The sequence below is a fragment of the Thunnus maccoyii genome, chromosome 11, assembly GCF_910596095.1.
Source record: "Thunnus maccoyii chromosome 11, fThuMac1.1, whole genome shotgun sequence".
In the NCBI taxonomy this organism is placed as follows: domain Eukaryota; kingdom Metazoa; phylum Chordata; class Actinopteri; order Scombriformes; family Scombridae; genus Thunnus; species Thunnus maccoyii.
In genome coordinates, this window is record NC_056543.1 from 23,073,632 (window position 1) to 23,090,910 (window position 17,279).

At 40.6% G+C, this 17,279-nt stretch overlaps 2 protein-coding genes across 3 annotated transcripts in view; both read left to right on the forward strand.

Annotated features, from left to right (window-relative positions):
• The window catches only part of cmss1 (cms1 ribosomal small subunit homolog), a 37,171-nt gene extending 24,138 nt beyond the window's left edge, over positions 1–13,033 (forward strand). Inside the window, exons 2-10 of one of the 2 annotated variants that reach the window (XM_042425654.1) lie at positions 10,916–11,052; positions 11,390–11,461; positions 11,572–11,704; positions 11,797–11,856; positions 11,957–12,059; positions 12,154–12,214; positions 12,303–12,390; positions 12,480–12,568; positions 12,695–13,033. In XM_042425654.1, coding sequence (XP_042281588.1) covers positions 10,916–11,052; positions 11,390–11,461; positions 11,572–11,704; positions 11,797–11,856; positions 11,957–12,059; positions 12,154–12,214; positions 12,303–12,390; positions 12,480–12,568; positions 12,695–12,778 — 827 coding nt within the window. In that variant the 3' untranslated portion in view covers positions 12,779–13,033. Of the gene's footprint in view, positions 1–10,915; positions 11,053–11,389; positions 11,462–11,568; positions 11,705–11,796; positions 11,857–11,956; positions 12,060–12,153; positions 12,215–12,302; positions 12,391–12,479; positions 12,569–12,694 lie in introns of both variants that reach the window. The other variant, XM_042425653.1, reaches the window with a different exon arrangement.
• Positions 13,034–13,420: 387 nt separating this feature from the next.
• Positions 13,421–17,141, forward strand: tmem30c (transmembrane protein 30C). Its single transcript, XM_042425652.1, has 7 exons — positions 13,421–13,758; positions 14,013–14,129; positions 14,445–14,552; positions 14,756–14,846; positions 14,924–15,070; positions 15,171–15,383; positions 15,581–17,141. The coding sequence occupies exons 1-7, from the start codon at positions 13,561–13,563 to the stop codon at positions 15,766–15,768; spliced, it is 1,062 nt and encodes a 353-aa protein (XP_042281586.1). The 5' UTR covers positions 13,421–13,560; the 3' UTR covers positions 15,769–17,141.
• Positions 17,142–17,279: the final 138 nt, after the last annotated feature.

Genomic DNA, 17,279 nt, shown 5'->3' on the forward strand with positions numbered 1-17,279 from the left:
ATTGCTAAATAATCAAACGGAAACTCGACTTTTATTAGTCGCTTGCTTTGACATAACCACCGCGGTTATAAAGTACATAGTCAGGGTTTTGGTTTTTTTTAAGTTTTATGTTGCATTTGATTTAATCAGCGGAGGTATTTTGCCGTTACATTTTAGGCCACACAGGACTGTTTTTTTCTTAGCAAGATTAACTTCAATAGCCAGTCTTATTGAGGCTACACCAGCTTCTCTGGGAAAGCTGCTATTTACTAGAGATAGCGTCCAAAACAACTTCACATAGGGTTATAAGTTAGTGTACACTTTATATGGTCTATTAAGCCTTGTGCTTCACAATGCTGAAACAACAGCAGTAACCTGGCTTCGGCGACAGAAAATCATCTAATGGCACCACAGGCCCCACCAGTGTGTCTTCCTTTCTAGATAATAGATCAGACGAGATCAACCCCATTGTCACCCATATAGCTATTTGATTCAGTATTGGATCCGATATCAGTATTGAATTGATGCATCCCTAATACCAGTCCTTTATGCAGCCCCATAGTTCAGCTTCTCTCTGAAACAGGCCATTTTAGCTGCTGTCTCTTTAAGGCCCCCCTCACAGTGAGCCCACTGGGTTGTGATTGGTCAGCTTCTGGAAGCTGCGTCTCGGCCAATTTACGGTGGCACCAGAGGCTACGTCAACAAACGGTAGTATTAAGATTTGGAAACATCTCAAATACATCTTTACATGTTTGAACTGAAATCCGTTCCAAAGTATGCAAGTGAACAACATAAACAACCCATGGAACAAACTTAGCAACAAAGACTAACAGACGACCGTGTGTGGGCATGTGCAAACAATCTGATGTCATCACAAGGAGGAAGTAGACAAACAAAGCACTCAGAGCTGGTTGAAGTCTGGGCTTTTGACTTTCAGAGAACATTGCTATATGTTCACGTCACATTTTGGAACTTTGAACATGTTTAACATAGTCATCAGACATAACAGCATAAAACAAAACAAAAATCACAAAAAGCATGACATGTCCCCTTTAAACTAGTGATGAAGGGCTCCTCAGGCCATTTTACAGTGCTTGATAGAAATGTTATTACAGTACTGAAGAGGAAAGCATTCAGTCTCTTTTTCTCTGTCTCCCACTCTCTATTTTTCTCAGTCATTCTTTCTCTTGCACAAGTGCAAATACCACATGCAGACAGTATATGCTTGTATTCATCATGTCCTTAGAGCAACCTTGAGTCTCTCTAAACAAGATTAATACATGTACATAAGGGACAAACATTGTGCAGGAAAGACCAAGCAGAAAGCGAGCCCTTTAGCTAGTTCCAGACTATAGTGTGAATCCTTGAGAGAGTGTTGGCTTAGTCAGTAGATTGTGTCTGCATACTGGTTTTTTTCTGTCGGCGTCTGTGTGGAAAGAAAGAGTGATGTTCCCTTTTCAACCTCCCTCCCTTTCTCTTGATACCCTCTCTGTATCAATCAGGAAGACAGATGAAGCTGTCTTTGCTGTCCCTACGTTCCTTTGCTCCACTTGTTTGCAGCGACAGGAAGGGATGATGAAAGCTCTTAACACAATTGCTGGGGAGTTTTCATTAGGTCCCTTTAAACTATCAAGACTTACTCAAGAATCATTCACAAACCTGAGACCGCTCCCCAGCACACTTCACCACATGAACTCAAAATGATCATATCTTCTTTTCATTTTATATTCATTGTCCAGCAGCCAAGAGTCAAAGAAAGGAAATGGTTGAGGTTTTGGACTAAGGAGGACCTTCATCAGTCAGATTGAATAGGTGTAGCATCGGGTTGCTACAGATCAGATAAGACATGTAGCAGAGCTGATTAGAGTTACTCAGTGGTGGCCTTGGGGTGTGTTTTCCTTGAGCATATATTTCTTTTCTCTGCCCATCTGACGGTGCTGTTAATGAGAGCAGTCAAGCCATGACACGTGCTGCTGTTTCCCTGTCCTTGGCCTCCAGCTGACTAATGCTGATGGGGTCTGACCACCTCACAATTTTTACTCTCTCACACACACACACACACAGATGAGACAAGTCAGACTGTGTTCTTTCTTTAGTGTGCTCACCACGTCTAGACAAGCACATGCATAGTGATGTCCAAGCACACACCTAAACAATGCCAGGCAATGTAATTCCTCTAAACTTGAGTTCTGGCTCAGAGACAGAGTCGGCCTTAATAAAGGTTGCCAGGGTTGCCTCACTGAGGACTGTCCGCTGGCAGGCAGGTTGGCAGCTGCACATGTGGCACGCCGCCCCTGTTTATTTATCTGAACACCACCCAGGGCTGCATGCCTGCATCCCTCCTGCCTGCACCTGTCTATTCTAAAGGGCACTGGCTGCCCTCAGAATAAACCATTAACACTTCCAAAAACTTATCTCACTCACTGTGCTCTGGTCTACACATGCCACACATGGTCCACACATGCACACAGGTGGTATTTTAACAGTATGGTTGTGGCTTATGGTTTGTTAAACATGCTCCTTCACATTTTCAAACCAGCTCTGTAATCAAACCTAGGTGTGTCACCCTTATATTCAATTATCAATATAACACTGAGTGGCCCTGTCTGTACCTTATTTCAGATTGTCTCTAGTCCAAGAGTCTCAAAAAGATTACTGGCCTCCTATTTTTAGAGCTTATTGCAAAATCTAGCAATACAGTTTTCCCATTTTTATTTTCCCCTGTCTTTTAGGACTATGGAGCAATATTTTTTAAGACTGGGTACTTGTGTTGTCAGAATCACATGCATGTGCACAAGTACATACATATATGCATATGTGCAATTGGTAACATGATATGTAGTTATGCCAAAGGTTTAATGCTGATTGATAGTTAGTGTTTGGAACAGACTATGAAATTTAGCATTATGCCAACAAAGGGAAGTAAGAAGAAAACTGCTAACAAGCATGTAACAATGTAGATTTAAAAGATCCTTTCAAAAATGGGCTCAGCAAAAGTTTTATGATGAGGAAAATGCATTGAACATGTTTATTAGGCCTCAAGAATTCACATAAAGCATTTTGGTGAGAAACAGTGAATGTAAACAGAAACTTTGTTTACAACTCCACACGGTACCTTTTTAATTTGTAAGCATAAACATTTTATTTCGCATTTACTCTGATTTACTGTGGGACACTTGACACTAAAAGGTCTGACACTAAAATGTCTTTTGTTTTTGTATGTGTTTTTCTAATTTGAGTTCAGTGTGACTGATTTCTGTGTCATCTGCATAGAGGAAGCTGGCATTCTCAAGGAATATCTCAAGCAGCATTATTCTACTAAACATATGGAGCAGCCTGCTAGCTACAAAGGAGAGAAGAGGACAAGAAACCTTTTAGAGTGTATACAGTGATAGAAATTCATTGTTGGAAAAAAACAGTATTTTCTCTAATGAGCCTTCTTTCCCCTTTGAAATAAACAGCATCGCCAGTGACCCCCAGGTAATTTAAGTTTGAGACCCCTGCTCTAGCTATTCATCTCCCATGAGCAGATTATATCCACCTGTCATGACAGGCTGGTTCAGTCTGTGCCCTGGAGTCCTCTTTGGCCTCCAGTTTCTAGGGTCAAGTTGGCACAGCACTCTGTAATTTGCATTCTGTATGGCTGATGTATGTTTTGGCAGGAGCACAATACTGCAAGCATGGCTGGTAAGAGTGTTGTTACAGAGAAATTATACAGTAAGCAAGCCAGCAACAGAGCAAGGGAGAGCCTATAAATGTTTTTGCTTTTTTTTTTTTTTTTTTTTTTACCAGAAATGAACCACTGTTGTTTTTTTATGACTGTGAGTGTGGTAAGGCTACTCTAAATGCTTTATACACTGAAGATAACGTTAGCACAAAGACGGAGTGTATTAGATGACAATCAACTGCCTTCACTGCCATTGTTATAACTACTCTCCCTAATGACTATAAGTGCTGTTTGAGAAGGGAAACTATTGAATTTTCATTGCCTTGGCATTTACTGCAGTTTAGAGTAGATTTTCCATGTTGACTCAGTATAATGAATTAGTTTTATCATTAATCTAATGATAGTTCTGCTGTAATTCTATAATTCTAGTAGATGTATGATATACTATATGATATTGCATTTGGTAACACATACATAATCTTTGAGTGAAGGAGAAATAAGGGAACTACAAAATGCTCTTGAAATATGGTTTTACAAATGTGAATTTCTTGCATGTAGCAGGGACATTTTCTGCTGTAACTAAGGTACGCTACATGGTAACCGTAAATGTGGAAAGCCAAACAATGACTATTAGGCAGGCAGTGATGTAATGAAATATGGTCTACATTGTTGTGCTCTGATGTAAACTGCGTCCTCCAGAAGTTATTTTTGTTCATCAAGACTTCCTCCACAGAAGGTTGTTCATTGAAGAATGAAGATGTGAAATTCTACCATTTGCCATTTTGTGTGCATGGGTGTTCGTGGATGTGCTTGTACATGCACACACACACACACACACACGCACACACACACACACACACACTCTCTAACACATACATTTACATACATTCCCCTCACTCTGACTTTAGATGCTAGATTCCACATGTATTGCATCAGAGTCTTGTGCTGTTGATTGATAGAGAACGAAAGATGAGAACAGTATTACAAATATCATCCATATGATACCTGCCACTGGAGGATTTAGAAGAGAGCAGGGGCAGATGTAAAGATTAGGAATAGATCCGTAGATAAAAACAAAAGTGGGAGGAAGGCAGAGCTGCAGTCATGTTAACAGGAAAAGTGGAGTCAAGAGTCCAGTTATTTAAGGTAAAGTTTGGCAGCTATAAATGTTTTGGGGCCAACTACAGTACCAACGTTGCATAAGTTGCAATGTGCTGTCAAGGCATGCTAAAGTTAGAAAAGGGTTTCCTCCTTTGGTTCTTGTGGAAGCTTAAAAGCTTTGGGTTATTTACATAACCGAGTGTGTCTGATTAGCACTTTCTACGTGACATCATCAGAAGCACAAGCCAGGCATGATTGGCTAAACTGAAACACGTGGACGTCGGGAGTGTCACTGAGACAAGACAGTTTAGTTTTGCTATTACTGACCACTCTTCTGTGACTGACTCAGATCACAGATCCTTTTATAAACCAGACTCTTGGTTTGTAATAGAGAGGAGGAATGTGCATTGTTTTAGAGCAAGAAATGCGTTTGGTTTATTGATTCAGATTTCATAAATGAGTAAAGGTTGAGTCTGCTTTCTGTGCTAAATGAGTAAAGGTTGAGTCTGCTTTCTGTGTGTGCGCCCAAGCTCATTTTTAAAAGTACACCACATGTGTCACAGGTGTTGTGCAGTCTGTCTAGCTTTGAGTGTCCAAAACATGGTTGTCTGTACTGTCAGTGAGCAAAGCTGTTGGCCTTATTGTGCATCCAATGCCCCTCCTGCTGGTGATGTTCTATCCCTGCACTTTCTTGTGTCTAAGTTATGAGACTTACAGCCTAACAAGCCCTAACAGGAGCAAGGACAGCCAAATAACAATTACAACACCTACCCCTATCCTTTACTTGGCAAGCTTGTAAATCTTTTACTTCAACTCCAATTAGCCAGTCTACAAGATCTGTTCCTGGATTAGTCTTCCAACAACAAACAGGGCAACAAGTAATTGAATACAAAGTCAAAATATTTGGACAATGGAAATAATGGGTTGAACAACTGAATTTGTATCCAGAGTGGTATTCTTTTCTCCCAGAGAGTCATTCCACTATAGCCTGCTTGTTAAATTTGTGCATGCAGCCTAAAGTCCCCATTGATTTAACAATAACACATACTCAATTGAGGCTTTAAAGAGGAAGCTGCATGCCTCCAAACCCAATAACTGCTACACCCACACACCTCTTCTCCCAACCCTCCCAAGATCAGGCAATTGGTACATGTCTTGAGATGAGTTATTGATTGTTGAAACAACCGGGGAATTGTTTTCACAGAAAATATCACATTGTTTGTTACAGAAGCACCAATCTAACAACATAAATGCCGCACAATATCTGCCTCAAGCAGGTTGCGTGAGCATTGGGGGGCTGGGGGTGGTCATGCCTGTATATAATAGGATGTGTTTAGGTTGCAGGAGGATAAAAGGTTTAATTAGTTTGTCTTATCTGTCTGCACAGGCCAAAATGGTATCTGTAATCAGACTAATAGTGTAAACTGTGCTGGTGATTAAGCGCTTTTCCAAAGGTCATGGCCGACATAGTTTTAAGCAAGTTGTGTAGGCACAGTGCCAGCATACATAAACAAACATGTCACCCTTTAAAACTATCCAAATCTGAGTGCTATTTGCCTGGAACCGAAACAATCAACAGTTTCCTGTAACCAGTCGATTGATCCTCATTACGTCCAGTCAGCACCATTGACCATCCATTAAAACCAGTCAGTATTGATTGCCCATTAAACCAGGCAGCTCCATTTTCCTGCATCTGAGCCCTCCCCACTGCCATTGACTTTCATTGATCTATGGTTATCTGAGCTGTAGGCTTATTACCTTGTATTCATCTCCTGACCCCACCATCTGGAGCGATTGTGGTTTGGAGGATATTGGGGGTAAGGGTTAGGGGACACTAGTCTTACAGTAGCTTTGTTTCCTCACTACTCTTTTATTTATATGGTATGAATTGAGTTAGCCTTTGTCATCTTTATCACACCTTCCATTCGTTCACCATTCTGTCAGTTCTTTTCTTTACTGCCTGATTGTAAGAACTGCTAGAGCCCCCTTCCGATAAATAATCTATTAATTTTTATATTGCCTTAGGTATTGCTTTCGGCAACAATCTGTAAATGCAATATTATGCAGGAAGTAATACAAAATACTGAAGAGAGATTTTCTTGCCCTCTCACTTAACTACCTGTCCAATCCAATGCTATCATGCAAGAGAAAGAAATTAAAGTGTAGAAACATACCAAATGCAGATGCATCCATAGGTGTACTGCATGATACAACGTCCTTTCATGTTCTGTGACATTTATAAAAATGTTGCGCTAGCCCAGTTGACCTCAATTCTGATTTAAAATGTCAAGAGGAAAAGTGACTCAAAAGAATTTGTTGTTGGGGCATAGATGGAGATTTGAGAGTTCAGTAGTGCAAAAATAAATAATAAATCGACAGGTCTAGAGAGATGTGGGGGAAAAAGCTTGAATGCTTAACCAACAATGTGAGGATGACTGGTGCCTCTTTTATGCTGTTGGCATTGTCCTGAAATGATTTAGGTCCACTCGTCCTGTTGGTGGAAAGTGTCACTGCAAATTAATACAAAGTTATACTGAGTAATCACATTTATCTTATAATCACACAGTTCGGTCCTGTTGGGAATGCTCTCTCCAAACATGACAATGCCTCATCCACAGGGCACAAGGGGTCACTCAAAGGTCTGATAAGTATGACAACAATGTGAGTCATATGCTATGGCCTTCACAGGCACCATGTTATGCAGCACTCTTCACCACTGTCATCAAAACATTTAAAAGAGGGAATATATTTTGGAAGAATTGTGGTTATTCCTCCAGTAGAGTTAGGAGACTTGTAGAATCTACCCCAAGACGCATTGAGGAACCATGGTGGCACAATACCTTACTAAGTTACTTAATGTTGGTTTTTCCCTTTTCTTGCCTTGTCACCCACCTGCATGTGCATTATGTTGGACTGTTTACACCACATTTACCATTATTTGGTGCCCGTAAACATGCAGGTTAATGACTAGCTCATTCTAAAAGCTCAGTTTGTTTGTCATGAGAGGCTCACCTTCTGCACAGTCGATCAGTGGTCTGTGCCTCACCATGCATTTGAGGCTTTAGTAAGGCAGATGCTAATTACAGTAGTCACAATAGGAAAAGCACAGGTATAAATAATAAAATGAATGGTGGCTGAATTCCATTCAGCTGCTTCAGTTTCAGGGTCCTGGTATTGTTCATGCTGGCTCACTGTCACAGCTTACTAGGACACTTGAATAGAGCGGAGCCATTGTTAATGTTATTACTAACACCTGTGCCTTTCCTACTATGATAAGTGTTGTGAAAAAGGCCTATTTGATGACTGCATGTAAGTGTGGCCCTCAAGGCCATATAAATTTAGAGCTCCCCTTGTAAATATTGTGCTTGGACAGAATGTACAAAATGAATGAAACCACAACAACCGCAAACTGTTTCTTCTAACCTTCGACTATCAGAAACTGCAGTGTTCTCTTATCTTGTATTGAATCTATCCTTAAACACAAAAAATGATATGTTTTAAATGCAATATTGGTCAAACAGAAATATATATAATTAGGTACACCCCATGGCACTGTTATGATAAAGTACAGATGGCACACATTGTAATGCAAGTCAACTGATTGGAAGCCAGTATATATACTAAAGTCGCAAGCATTTTTATATATGCTAATGATAGGATCATGCACTTTGTCATACTACCTCGCCCACCACGTCAGTCTGTTTAAATGTTAGGTTCACCCAAATCACAAAAAAACATATTTCCTCATTTACCTCTAGTCTCACTTATCCATGCAGGTAGTTTAATTTGCCCAGATTTTGAGACACGTCTGAATTTTCTCTTTCCAGTATAATAGAGGTGAATGGAAACGTATGCAGATGAATGTGAAAACAGCCTTTGAGTGTTAAACTATACACATATATCATTCTGCACAGTGAAGGCCAAACATCCAAGAGAAGTAACAATAAGAAGACTTATCTCTGAGTGGAAAGGGGCTTTAACATTGGTGTAGCTGCCCTGTCAGCACACTCTACTCATCTGAAGCCTGGGTTTGGTTAACTTCTGGACCCGCAGGCTTATTGTAGAGCACAGTATTTCACGGCTAATTTAACACAGAACAGCAATGTCAGGTGATTGAATTTTGTGTTGTCCACTCAAGCACATAAATTGAGCCTGTAGCGCGTGTAAATCGCATTAGAAAAGTGTACAAATTTTAAGATTTGTTCTCACAAGCTAAACACTTTTCCTTACTGATCATACCAAAATTAAAGGGCACTCGCTGTAAAATGTTTACCATAAATATTCCTTTCACACTCAAAGCTACATCCACAATAATAGCACACTGTTCTAAAGCTCCCATCTTCATTGGTAACACAAGCCTAAAAGATCACACTGGCAAATACCTGTACTGGCAGGGAAAAACCTTACCTGCTGCAGGACAGGTGGACCACTCACTGATCATAAAGGGCTGGGCTTTGCTTTGATTATGATCCATTTATCTCCAATATCATTGCTTGAAGTCCTTACCTCTGTCATTTGTCTTCCTTTTTCCCTTTGTTCTTGTTTCCTTGGTCTTTGGCACCAATATAACCTCACTTCACACTCCACTCTTCCCAGTCTAGAATGAGAGTGGGAGTACCAGGAGAGAGAGAGAGAGTGAGGAATGGCTGGTTTGATACATCAATAGTGGGGGTGGTCTTTCAGCAGGAAGAGTGCATGCCTGGATAGATGACTGTAATGAGTAGGATAAAGATGAAAGTCTAGCAGTAAGGGATGAAGTGAAGCAGTGAAAAGGGAGGGGTGCAGCTGTGGAATGACTGAAAGCAAAAGACCTACCAGGCATCAATCCATCACACTGTCTTTTGTTTTATGTGGTCCTAGATTATAATAGCCCCGAGGAAGTGGTGGAGAAGGAAAACGGGAGGATGGTGTGATAAAAAAAGATTGGATGGGATGAATCGATAGCCAGATGGGAAATAGGAGGATAAAGCAGGAAATCCGGGGTCAGGTGTTAGATGGTTAATGTGTGGTGTATGTTTTGGGAGAGCTCCTGGCGTTGAACAGCTACCCAGTGTGGCAGGTCAGAGACATGTTCAAATGTTGCTTGTCACTGTGTTATACTGAGCACTCGTAGGTATAATGGAGTCAAAATTATTATTTATTGTTTTGTTTTGTTTCCTCAATATAATACTCGCTTGGAAATTATGCTGTGTGCACATTGTGCAAAATTGGAAGAACAAGAAAATCTGCTGTTCTGCTAGTCAGAAGTCACATTATTTAAATAGCCTAAATTAGCTACTTTTGCAGTGTTACATCTATGGAGCAGTTTGTCAACGAGTGAAACCAGATACAAACAATCTGTATATCGCCCCTTTTAAATAACTGGGGTAATTGTATTACTGTTATTTTTATATACTTGTGCTATTGGCTTTGCAGCCATTTTGTAAACCGTTGACACTTCTGTAGTTCCTTCATCAAATGGGAGATATCATTGATTAAATTCTTGTTTTCTGTCGACTCTGAGTTATAAGCTTAAGGCTGACATGAATGATTTTTCTGACTTTGTTGCTTGAAATTATGGTTTTAACAATATGATGTAAACTCATCATGCAACTTCTGGCAGTTGTGTTGAGGCTTAAAAAGATCAATTCAACACTTAACCTAATCAGTGATGTCACATCATTTGTCTTCCATTAGTGGTTAATGATTTGTTGCTACTGATTGGGATTTGGCAATAAGTGCTGTATGCTTGAAATTTCAACCCTTAGAGCTCCAAACACTGAACAAGATGAAGAGGCAACGTCAACCGCACTGTTCTTTTGAAACTAAAGGTCCACAGAGAGAACTGCGAAGTATTTTAAAAGTGGACATTCAGGAAGGACAGTGCAATAAAACCGTCTGGCATTCATTTTTAAAGCTCAAGTATTTTGAACAAGCGTGCAGATATGCCAAGAGTTCTGAGCGTGGCCTCATAGCGTAAGATAAGACATATGCACTGAGAAGTGGTAGCAACAGAGAGGCTAAATATAACCATATGCTTAGCTGGAGGACTGTTGCATTGTTGTTATCTCAGGTAACATTTGTGTATCTCTACTTTTCTCAGTTTATTCTTCTTGCACTACTACCAGATGCAAGTAAATCCAGAATTGTACTGATGAAACTTCTACCTCCTTTTTTTTTTTTTTTTAGATGCGTCTGAAGTGGAAGAGGAGACGGAACAAGAGAAACGTCCAACAGAGAAACCAAACACACAGACAAAACCAGAGAAGAGGAAGAGGATAGCAGAAAAAACGGTGAAGGCCAAGAAGAAGAAAAAGAATGAACAGGTATAATGTTACCTGTTACCTCTTAATTACAAAACCTTTTCATTCAAACCCACTGTGCTGCAGTTGTAAGGATGGTATGCTGTTACACTGACCACATATCAAAAAATGATCAAATAGGTAATGAGCAGCAAAATCAATCAGCCCTAAATATAACAATGTGATGCACTGGACTTTTTGTTGTATATTGATTACACAGTAAGTAATACATAGTAAAATCCCTTAAAATACACATTGCTGAAATAATGGATCAGATCTCCACTTTTTACCTCTGAAGATTATTCATCATATAGAAGTATTTTATAATGGTTTGTGTTTTCTGCATGTATTGTTGTCACAGAAAGAGGTTATAATTCCTCAGAAGAAAGAGACAGAGGATGAAAAGTCAGCTAAACCCAAAAGAAAGAGGAAGGTGAGTGTGTGGACTCGGTGGCGACACCTGCTGTTGGAAACAGTTATTGTTGCACAGACAGTCGTTTAGTGCTGTCAGTGGATATGAAAGTCTGGTTTGTTTTCCAGAAGAAGAAGACGATTACAGATGTTTTGGCCTCCTCAGAGCCAAAACCAGGTTGTCCAACAGACCTACAGAAGCTGGTTGCGCAGTACTTCTCAGACAAGCGTTCTGTTATCGAGCAGGAGGAGCTCAAATTGCATGGTGAGTCAGGACGAGTCCGCTTTAACGTTCAGTCAATATCTGCTGATCTGTCGATTCATCAAGGTCACTGTCTGCTGTCCCTCATCTTCCAGACTCCTGTTTCCTGTCCAGTAATGACCTGACACACAGCCTCTCCTCGTACCTGAAACAGAGTGAGCAGTGTTCTAAATCTAGTTTAGTAAATCTTATATTAATTGTTTACTTTTGGACACACGGGTTTCACTTTTATCGTCTTTTTCCTTTTATGTTTAGTTTGCCCCAAATGGTCGAAGATTCAAAAGCAGCATGCAGAAAAGAGTTCTGTGGTTATGCTCATCGTCTGTAGCTCGGCTCTCCGAACCATTGAGCTCATCAAGTAAGCAAATGATCTGTGATGTTTGTTTATTTTCCTGCATTACAACTTTTGAATCTGATTAACAGGAATGTTATTGTTGTTGTGTTACACCCAGGCAGCTGACAACCTTCAAGGGTGAAGCCAAAGCAATAAAGCTTTTTGCGAAACACATCAAGGTAATAGAGAAAAAGACAGTTACTCATCACAATGCATGTGGATTGTGTAGTTTAGTCAGGACAACATTATCTGTTTGTGTCTTCACAGATCGAGGAGCAGGTGAAGCTGCTGCAGAAAGGCGTCACCCACATCGGAGTCGGGACACCCAGCAGGATCAGTGCTCTTATTGAGAAAGGTAGGTGTGGACACTGTTTACCCTCAAAGCTTTTAAAGCCTTTTTATACTGTGGAAATTTAGACCCCCCCCCCCCCCCTCTCCCCCCAGATGGTTTGAACTTGCAGGCGTTGCGTTACCTGGTTCTGGACTGGAACTGGAGGGACCAGAAGCTCAGGAGGATGGTGGACATACCTGAGGTGAGCTGCTGCCCCCTGCTGGGATGAAATATGATTGGCTTGTTTTGACTAATCTCACTGCATTATTCTATTAAATATTTGATTTTTTTTAATTTGATATTTGACATTCCTGCATGTATATTTCAGATCAAAGTGGACGTTTTTAAGCTGCTGGAGAGCGGTATCCTCAATGGCTGTAAAGAAGACAAAGTCAAAATTGGACTATTTTAACTGCACATTGTAAACTTCACCATGTGCTGATAATGTGCACCACAACTTCATGTTCAAAGTGTCTTACTGATGTTCCTCCACAACAGGCCAAGGGGCCTCTTCCTGTTTGTTTTCCCTTTTGTGTCAGTGTGAAACCTGCACTGTGCTTTTACTATTTTCAGAGGCCGTGTCAAATGGGTGATGTTGTTTGTTCGCTCTTGTAGTCCAACACGATGTCCCAGTGTGATGGATTGAATAAACGGACTCTGAATGAAACCGGCATCCTTCTGTTTGTTTACTCTGACCTTGGGCAGTCTCTCCCACTGAGAATGTGAGGTCATGAGTTTACTCGCCCACTAGGAAGCCCCATTTATCATAACATCCTTTGATAAAACATTTTAAAGCAGCACTAAGGGGTGCAAAACCAACAGATAATCTCCCACAGAAAAATAGAATAAAAATATAAAATAGTCTTCTGTTTAACTTTGATGCAAATAAACAGGAACCTGTTTGCCTTGATGGAAGGAAGCAGTGAAAAAAACAAAACAAAATCACAAAGAAAATGGAAGTAACACAAAACAGAAAGAGGTAGTTAAGTAAAGGATTGTGGTTAATGAATAACAGGCCCCTACGGTCTCAACGCCCTGCAATGCCTGCTGGGAAAATCTCTTGGCAGGCAGAGTTGTGCGAGTGTGAGTGTAGAGATAACACTTAAGCAAAGAACAGGAAGAGAGCAGCGCCTTCGCATACACACTTGTTGGATCTCCAGTTTCCTCGTCTATCCCCAGCTGAAGGTTCTCCTCATGGGCAGAGTGAAGGCTAAGTCTGGGCCCTTGGCTCGGAGGCCAGACAACTCGGCTTTCAAACAGCAGAGGCTCCCTGCCTGGTCTCCCATGCTAACAGCTAACACTGTGCTGCCCTTCTTCTACATTATGGCTTTGATATGTATGCTGCTGGGAGTATGGCTTCTTCTTACCGTGCAGAGCATACAGGAAATAAAGGTGAGATTGTGTTTTTGAGAATTGCCTTTGCTTATTTAGTAGTTTTTTGACTAGAGGAAGTATTCTAATACAAAATAGACAAAGTGTGTGTTTGAAAGAGAGGGAGAGGAAGAGAGCGAATGCCCTTGTGTGCAATAAAAAAGGGAGTGACAAAGAGAGTACAGATCCAAGGTTATGTTTTGAATTATGGTAAACAGGAACAGTTTATTCTCCATTTATTCTGTTCATTAATTAACTGTCTCCTGTCCTCTCAGCTGGACTACACGGAGGCCGGGACGTGTGATATGTGCTTTAAAAAGCTTAAAAATGTGAGCATTGCAGCACAGGGCTGCAGTTGCAGAGTGGTGTTCGCTGTTGAGAAAGCCTTCAAGGTAATAGTCTGAGTTTGACAAACATATCCAGTCAGTTTGACAAAATAATTGTAGCTTTTTCCAGATCTTTCAACCGCATCTCACAGTTTCTGATGGTTTGTCATAGACAGTCCAACTAACATGAGACCCAAGTATGATTAAAAGCTGTAGAATCTTGTAAATGTACCTTGAATTGAGATTATTTTGTCAAACTGCTATATTCCAAGGTCAGAAAATGAACTTTTTATGCTCAAGCAAGCGAGTCAGACATAGAATTCAGCCTTGCATCTCTGTTTGCACACATATGCTGATGATCTGCATCCTGACTGCTCCCAGGGAGATGTCTTTTTCTATTACGGCCTGCAAAACTTCCACCAGAACCTCCGCAGATACATGGACTCCAGAGATGATGGACAGATGGTTGGCAGGAAGCAAAACTTAAAGGTAGCTCCACAAAACTTTTGTATTGCTTTTCAGAATACCATCGTAAGGAAACTTTACTTGCTGACAGCTGCAAATACTGCAACAAATACACATTCATCTCCATGAAAGAAGCTTGTTTGAATGTGAAATATTTTATACACTGCTGTTTAAACATTGTTAAATAATGTCTCTGGGTGTCTTCATAAACCTTGCTCCCTGACTAGAACCCCAGCTCATACTGCGAGCCATTTATAAGAAACAAAGATGGACTTCCCATTGCTCCCTGCGGTGCTGTGGCCAACAGTATCTTCAATGGTAAGCACTACTCATAATACACTTCAGTGTCGCATCCATCCTCCATTTTCCTTCTTGACTCTTATGTGTTCTCCCAGATTCCTTCACATTCAACTACCATGGCTCCAACGGTTCTCCAGTCAAGGTCCGTCTGTTACGGAGGGGCATCACCTGGTACACAGACAAAAACGTCAAGTACCGGAACCCACAGATCGACAACTTGACTCTGGCTGAAGTGTTTAAAGGTACATAGAAATGTCCTTGATCAAACACAGAATTTCAGCTTCTTGCCTGTTCTGCAATGTTTAAATTACTCACCATGTCTGATGTGTGATCGCTCCACAGGCACAGCACAGCCACTGTACTGGCATAAACCTGTGTATGATCTTGATCCCCACGACCCAACCAACAACGGCTTCATCAATGATGACCTGATCATTTGGATGAGAGAGGCAGCCTTCCCCAACTTCAAGAAGCTCTACGGGGTTTTGTACCGAGCCAACAAGCCGTTCACTAAGGGGCTACCAGCAGGGAATTACAGCATCGATATATCCTACAGTATCCTTCCACTGCTGTCACAGATGTAATGGGAATGTTGGTGCAGGTTTTAAGTAGGTGCCTCTACAGGAAAGTGAAACATACTTAACACGTGTCCCATTGTGAGCATTTGTTTCCACAGCCTTAGCGTTTATTTTAAGACCATTGAGCTTCTCTTAGTGATCGCCTATTTTCAGCCTTGACCTCTGCCCTTCCAGACTTCCCTGTGCAGTACTTCCAAGGCAGAAAGGAAGTGGTGCTGACCACACTGACCTGGTTCGGAGGTCAGAACCATTTCCTGCCCATTGCTTACCTAGTAACCAGCAGCCTGGTCCTGCTGATAGCCGTCGCCCTCACCGTGGTCTGGTGGAAATTTGGAAAGGATGGAAAAAACATGGAGGAATGAAGAGTGAGGAAGTGATGCTGAGGAGTGAAAGAGTGGAAAAACTCAAGAGCAGCTGAGATAGAGATTACAAGAACATTGACATACAAATGTAAGTAAATGCGGGATGAGGAGAAGGGATTTTAAAAAAAACTTCATTTGGTACAATACCATGTGTTGAAAATCAATGTTGATCAAATGACTCGTGTGATGGCTTTACTGTGATGATGTTGCTCTGCACACCCAGTTGTGTTAGTGTTAATATTTTTTGATTTTACTTGATAAATGTTTGTGTTTTTAAATGTACATCTTTTTGTTTATGTACAAAAAAAATTACAATAGCAATTACTGGTATCCAGTCATCAAAGTGTTGAGGCTGTTTTTCGTGTGGCAGAATTACGCTTTGAAAACTCTTGATGTTGAAAACAAACTATATGGGAAATCCTGTAATTCAACAAATGTAGTAAAAGGTGTATGTTTGTGGACAAGGTTTCCAATTACAGAATTACTACTGAGGTTAGCAAATGCAGCTGGCATTGGTTCGCCATTGGTGTTCTTACATGCTAATACTTGACAATGTTATATAAAATCCTAACAAATTATTTACTTAAAGGATAGATTCATCTTTTTTCAAGTCTGTCTTAAATCAATAGTCAGCTGCCTATATGAGCACTGAAAGTTTAATCATTCCTCCTGTTCATACTGGCCATTAGAAGATACCCACCAAATGCACTCCAACAGTCCTCGTCATGAGCAAAAATGTATTGTTAAGGTTATTTGAACTAATATGAGGCTGCAGCCATCCAAATTAGACAACTATCAAGTGGATATCTTCCAAAGTTCGGACATTTTGTACTAAAAAGCGTTTTCCCAGACAGGGAGTCCTTGCTGAGCTGCTGTGGAAGAATAGTAACAAAAAGACAGTTACTTTGGAAGATATTCACTGGATTAAGCTCATTTGGATGGCTGCAGCCTCATATTAAACTTTTACTAATACAGTTTTGTGCTGAAGAAGGAATGATTACAGCAAGTAAACCTGTTCCAGTGTTCATATGAGCACCTGACTACTATTTTAAGACAGACTTTAAAAATTGTGAACCTATCCTTTAAGAACTGATACTAATGGAATAATGATTGTGGATCATAGCAGCGAGGAGAGGATGGTGCTAAGATAAGGTTGCTGTATTTAATTGCTGTGTTTAAATGCTGTATTTAATTGTAAATTGCTGTAGTTACAGTGTGATTGTGAAGTCACTAATTGTCAGCACTACATGAATGTGCAAAGAAAGTGAACACAGAAAGCCATCAATGATTAGTTGTGTCTGTACTATGGATTTACAGTGAATGTGTTCTTTTGACAGCTGGTGATTGTAATAAAGCATTTTCTTTTAAAAAATCTTTATTTCTCTATATACAATCAGTGAGAGCCACATAAACAACTCCTCTGTGACCAGGGAGCACCACAACTCTGCATGTAGATTGCCTTGGTTATGGAGTACAGCTGTGTGAACAACACAGCAACCCCTCCTCCAGGC